Here is a 6,348-nt window from a genome sequence, read left to right as displayed (position 1 = left end):
TGGGACCAGAGTGACATTTCATTCTCGGCCCTGCCGGCTGGGGCTGATGGGCTTTGGAGCTGAGCAACACTTGGAGGGCCCAATGTTCCTGCCACCCTAGGGTAGACAACAGCTGACCCCCTCAAATGCCCCAATGTCCCGGGACATCGCGAATTCACAGATCCGGGAATGTCCCGCTATCGCTTAGCTGGCAAGGAGACTGAGAGCTGCCGCCGCTTTCCAAAGTGCGCGGGCAAACACCGCTGCCCTGCCCTTGCCTAGCGCGGCGGAAGGGCTTCAATGCTGCAGCTTCCTCGGGGGAGGGGGGCGGACCTTTCAACAAGGGGCCGGGCTCGAAGCTGCGTTCTTGGCCGCCGATGAGCAGCGCCCCGTTGCGGGCGGAGTCCGGCGCGCTCAGCTCCATGCCGTTCATGTGTACCATCCTTCTGTTGGGAGGCAGGTGGCGGTGGGGTCTTGGAGGGACTGCCTTGGCTGGGGGGCGGGCGACGAGGAAGGAGGGCGGCCGCGCCAGAGACTGCTGCACTAGAGCAGAGGAGGGAGATGATGGGGGGGGGAGCAGCGGGGCAGAAGTGCTATTGCAATTCGGCGGGGCGCCCTTGCCCGGCAGCAGGAGGGGAGGAAGGAGCCGAGTGGTGGGGGGCAGCTGCGTCCACGCCCCCTTCTTCACCTGCTGCTTCCCGGCGGCCGGATCTAGCCGCGGGAAGCAGCCGCGGGTGGCAAGCGGCTTTGCGGGGAAGCGATGATCTGCAGGGGCGTCTCCTGCGAGCTTTCTCTGCGGGCTTCAGCCTTGTGCTCTGCTTGCCTGCCCGCCTGCCTGCCTGCTTGTAAGTCAGCGCTTTTCAGCCTGGGGCAAATCGACATCAAGGCTGTAGCTCCCACTTACTCACGCGGGGTGGGGGATAGCAAAGGAGGGGCCGATTGTGACATGAGGCACCGTAATGATGCTACAGGGGACGTTTTTCCCCTGCACGCGGAGAACAGGCTCCCAGCACAATGACAGCGCTGCCTAGCGGGCCTTTGAATTGACAGTAAAACATCAAGATTCAATTTTGTCTCCCGAAGCAGACGGATTCCAACACCAACATTTGGAAGAATATTTAGCAGCTTTGCAGAGAGACTGGGTCCAAAAAGGTTAAGTATGGATTGGACCCTGGCTGGGGCCTTCTGCCTGTGTAACTGCCCCTGAGCCCTTAGTTGGCGGGACCTCTGCCCCAGCCCTTCTTGACAGGCGGAAGAGCTTGAAACTTGGGGAATGATTTGGAAGGGATGCTAACTCATGAGAGAAAGAGGTAGTTACCCCTGTTACATCATATGTTAGACTTGGGTGGGGAGGGAGGTGGTTTTCTTTCTTTGTATAGATCAGCACTTTTTAAAAGTATTAACTGTGGATTACAAATTTTAAAAAAGCTAATGAGCTTGGCAAACTGTAATACTGTTTACGTTTCTCTTTTATTTAGTTAGTTGTACTGTAATTATATAGTAAATAGACATAAAATAATCAAAACATTAATAAAATCAGCAGTTAAAATATACATATTTAAGAAACACATACAGTATTGAATACATTGAGGCTTGCATTGCAGGGGGTTGGATTAGATGACACTCTGGGTCTCTTCCAACCAAAATGCAAAACTCCATGTATCCGAAGAAAGAGCAAAGCGTGATGGCAGAACACCTGCTTCACATGCAGAAAGTCCCACGTTTGATCCATGGCACCGTATTGGTCTCCTTTTTGTGCTGCTTTCATGTTTGCCGCAAACACTGCAGAACACTGCAACTTCCTATGCTCCTCCTTGAACTCCAAGGAACTCAGGGGGCCATCTATAGCTTCCTCCGGCCCCGAGCGGGAAATTGAGCCCTGCTCTCCCAGGTCCAAGCCCAGCACTCTAACCACTAGGCCACATGGACTCTCCTGGAATCTTGGCATGGTGGTCGTGTGTTCCATGTCACCAAGCAATGGAGGCAGTGACTGTCTGAACTGAGGTTCTGGCATCCTCAGCGTGGATAGGTTGGCAGAGGTTTGCTGTAGTGACCCTTGCTTATTTGGATTAGAATATGGCATCTCAGAGACTCCTGGAGGTAAGTGAAATTTGGCATTTCCAGGGGACTTCGTTTTAGGACGTAAAATAATGGTGTCACCAAGTTTGGCAAAGAGCTATCAAAGGTCAAAGGAAGCTTCTGTTTGTGTTTGTTGGTTTGTTTATTCGAATGTAAGCCTTTGACTAGGGAATGTCTTGTTTTTGATTTTGTATAAGCCTCTCTGGGAGCCTTTTTGGCTGAAAAGAGGAGTACAAATGCTATGAATGAATGAATGAATGAATGTGTTCTCCTTGTGGACCTCTCTGACCTTCATGTCTTGTTTCAGGTCACCTTCCTTCCTGCGGAGCAGCTCCTGGAGGCCAAGTGCTTCCTGGCCAGTGACCTTCCTGCTGAGAGCACCTTCGAGCCCTTGGACATCTCCCACTTACTGGAAGAGTTCAGCGGCAAAGCAGTGGAGGTAGGATGCTGCCAGGGTAGGAGAGAAGAATCTCCGCCTTGAAGTAGGGGAGTCCACCCCATGCCATTGGGTGGCCATGACACATGTTTGTTGGGAGGGGCCTCACAATGTCAGAACAAGAACCTCAGCCCAAGGGTCCTGAGACAGCCCTACTTCCTGGTACCATCTGAGTGACCCTCTCCTTCATCTCTGACAGGTGGAGGTGCTGCTGGAGGCCTTCCATAAGATCAGTCCGAAGTCTACAATGGAGGGCAGAGAAGTGGTCATCTTAGCTTATAATCACCTGGAGAAAGTGGTTGAATACCTCCTCCAGTTTTCTTTCACGTATGAGGCACTCAGGCTTCTACCGGCCTAAGAGAGATGTTGGGAATCAACTTCTGGGGGAGCCTTGTAAATGTGGTTTTCCAGTTTGGTTCTTGGTGTTTTGGCCATTGTCAGACACGATAGTGTCTGGCAGGTCGTGTGTGGTGAACACCCACCACAGGGCCCAGATGATGACCCTGGAGGTCATTGTTGAGACTGGCATCACCTCGAACCACTTTGAGAAAGAGTCCACAATGATAAGGAACGTCTGACCTTGGAATGGGCCAGTGAAATCAATGTGGAGTCTTGACCACGGTGTGCGTGTCATCTCCCACTGTTGAATCGGGGCCTTGGGCATGGCTGGTCGGGACTCCTGGCAGGTCTGGCAGTGCTGGACCCACTCTTCTACTGCTACAACAATGCCTGGTCACCAGACGTAGCTCCTGGCCAAACCTTTCATGCAGACAGTGCCTGATGACGCACATGGATTGCACATTACATAATACACTGTTAAGGAGGAATGGTCCTAGGCATTCTTTATTCTGCATAGGATCATTAAACCACGAAATAATTTGGTTGAAAGATGAACAGTCCCTCTGTTCATGGGGTTCTGCATGACAATGTCTCAATACATTGTTTACTGCTGTGAGAGCTGGGTTGGTTTTTAGCATCAGGCAGTATATTAATTCTGTGAAACCATTAAAACCATTCTGCTAAAACAATTAAAAAGCCCTTTCCAGCCTCAACAGAAGGACTTCTGCAATTCCGTCCTGACCTGGTGAATCTGGCTTGCCATACTCCGCAGGGTCCATTTATTGTTTTGGAAAAGGAAGGGTGGCGTTGTGACTGGAATGCAAGGAAAATGTTCTGGCATGTGGGGTGTTCCTCTGGAGCACCTTCTTTTGGAAGCCTGCATGGAAAACAGATGCCCAGGCACCGCCTTGGAGCAGAGTCATGTTTGCCCCCAATGCTGCACCAGGGGGAGGGGAGGGGACTGGCCAGCCTCAAAAGACCCCAGTGGACAGGGGCCCTGATCTCACCTTTTCCGCTGGGGAAATTAAACAGCTCTGATGAGAGGCATAATCTCTTTTGCTTTTTGCCTGTGTGAGGAAAACTTCATCTGGGCAGGCAGCAGCCATTGAACTTCTGGGGCTGCTTCAGGGCAGAGCTAGAGACCAATTGCTTCCTAGAACAACTGCAGGAGCCATTCGAGAACTGGTCATTGTCATTCACTTCAAAGATGAGGCCAAGGTGAGGGCCAACAAGGTTGATTACTCAATAGGAGGGAGAGGTTGTTCTCAGGAGCTTCAGAGATTGTCTAGCTTTTGGAGAACAACTACCAGTAATTCGTACAGTACTGCATTCCTCCTTCATCATCCCATTTTCTATTTCCATCTTGCAGCCAAACCATTTTGGATTGTTGGTCCATCTCCAGCTCTCAGGCATGGCTCACTGAGCTTCTCGCAAGCATTTGCAATCCAAATTAATGGCTTAGTGGCTGTCAAACAGAGGTGAAACCAAAGGAAAAAGGAAGAGGAGAGGATAAGGAGCAAACTGGAGTGAGTCCCACTGAAGTCAGTGGGACATCCTTCTGAGAGAATTGCAGAAACAGGAAGGGGCTGATCACTTTCAAAGCTGCCACTGGAAGGTGAAATCTGTTGAAGAGCTCATTTCTGAGTTCTTCTTGACTTCTAACCCTCTTCTCTTCTCGAGGCCACAATGAGGGCGCTTTGCCATCCAGCCCCACAAGTAAAGTGGTGGAAACATCCCAAAAGCTTTGGCCTCCACTTTGTACTCCACCTGGCAGCTAAGCATCTGGTAAGGTCACTTTGGTTTGTTTGCAGCTTTGCACAGGGTTACCCCATTTCATCTTCCCACCAATCCAGTAGAGGTTAGTTATGTATACCTAGCTGGGGCAGCAGGTGTCGCCACTGCAAGCAGGACTTGAAATATGAGCAACAGCTTCCTCATCCGCGTTCTACAGAAGAACTTATATAGTTTAGGGAAGTTTTTAATATCTGACATTTTAATGTATTTTTAATCTTTTGTTGGAAGCTGCCCAGAGTGGCTGGGGAAACCCAGCCAGCTGGGCGGGGTACAAATAATAAATTGTTGTTGTTGTTGTGTTTCAGCAAGACTGAAAAATGTCCTAGAAAGAAAGTCCTCATGATCCCCCATTGAAGCAGGCCCAGTCAATAAATTAAATGTGAATGAGAACTGGGGCACATATAAGGAACTCCTTGATCTTAGAGAAGGTACTATCAGGCTTAAAAAAGAGATGTTAAAATGGATATATTGAATAGTATGGGTGAAATATTCCACATTCAAAGGTAAATAACACTTTATCAATTTATGTAAGAACGTATGACAGTGTATCATATTGCATTTTTAAATATCGTTTTCTTTCTTTTGTATATGCATCGTTTTTCTCTCCCCCCCCACTCCGACCTTTTCCCTTGGTATCAGTTTATTTATTTATAATTGGAATTCTTTCATCAATTTTTTTTTATTAAAAAAGGTAAATATGGAAACCATGGAAGGGGAAGATGGGAAGAAAATGCATAAAGTAACTTACAGTTTATGTTAACATTTGTTAAGGTTTTTTTTGTAAAAAAATCAATAAATAAGATTTTTAAAAAAATAAATAAAATGCTTGGTTGAGAACTCTTCCTTGAGACTCCTCCCCAGCACATTGTCTCTGACCTAGTCCTGGGGTCCCCACCTTCTTCTTCTTCTTCTTCTTCTTCTTCTTCTTCTTCTTCTGCGATCATTCGTAGCCAAGTAAGCTTCTTCCATGAATATGGTCTTAACAATGAGTCCATAAGTGACTACAGAGGCCAATTTTGGATCCACATGTCCTTCCATAGTGGGGACATAGGTTTCCAGGTGGGAGTGGATTGCGGTGAGGATTTGCCAAATGTCCTTTCCTCTTAGCATGTTTCTCCCTTCTGTCCTGAGTTTGAGCATCTTCAAACTCTATGACACATTTGATAAAGGCTGTTGTCCAACTGGAGCGCTCGTAGGCCAGTGTTTCCCAGTTGTTGGTGTTTATACGACTTTTTAAAGATTTGCCTTGAGAGAGTCTTTAAACGTCTTTTGTTGAGCACCAACATTACGCTTTCCATTTTTAAGTTCGGAATAGAGTAGTTGCTTTGGAAGACAATAATCAGGCATCCACACAACATGACCAACAAAGTTGATGTTGAAGAATCATTTGCTTCTTCCAGTACACTGGCATTAATTTGCCTGTCTTCCCAAGTGAGATGTAACATTTTTCAGATACACCATTGATGGAATCTTTCAAGGAGTTGGAGATGGCATTTATAAGTGGTCCATGTTTCACAAGCATACAGTAAGGTTGGTAGTACAACAGCTTTATAAACAAGCGTTTTTGTTTCCCTGCAAATGTCCAGTCCTCAAATTCTCTGCACTTCAATCAGGAGACGTTGGAAGCTCTCCATGTTGGTGGCCATCACTGCCTCCTGTGGCATTGAGTTCCATAGTTTTAACTACGTGCTGCATGAATAAGAGTTCTGGTGTTATGAGAT

At 47.9% G+C, this 6,348-nt stretch overlaps 1 protein-coding gene across 2 annotated transcripts; it reads left to right on the top strand.

Moving 5' to 3' along the window:
• Positions 1-766: 766 nt before the first annotated feature.
• LOC308579135 (uncharacterized protein) lies at positions 767-2,875 on the top strand. Of its 2 annotated transcripts, none has more exons than XM_081179899.1 (4): positions 767-1,131; positions 1,584-2,079; positions 2,366-2,497; positions 2,694-2,875. In XM_081179899.1, the coding sequence occupies exons 2-4, from the start codon at positions 2,056-2,058 to the stop codon at positions 2,850-2,852; spliced, it is 315 nt and encodes a 104-aa protein (XP_081036025.1). In that variant the 5' UTR covers positions 767-1,131; positions 1,584-2,055; the 3' UTR covers positions 2,853-2,875. The 2 variants fall into 2 exon arrangements, with proteins under 2 accessions (XP_081036025.1, XP_081036024.1); XM_081179898.1 differs by having other exon boundaries at positions 767-1,289.
• Positions 2,876-6,348: the final 3,473 nt, after the last annotated feature.

Source organism: Podarcis bocagei (assembly GCF_964188305.1).
Source record: "Podarcis bocagei genome assembly, chromosome: Z".
NCBI lineage: Eukaryota > Metazoa > Chordata > Lepidosauria > Squamata > Lacertidae > Podarcis > Podarcis bocagei.
The sequence above is the reverse complement of the archived record's forward strand: the minus strand, read 5'-3'. Positions and strand labels throughout refer to the sequence as shown.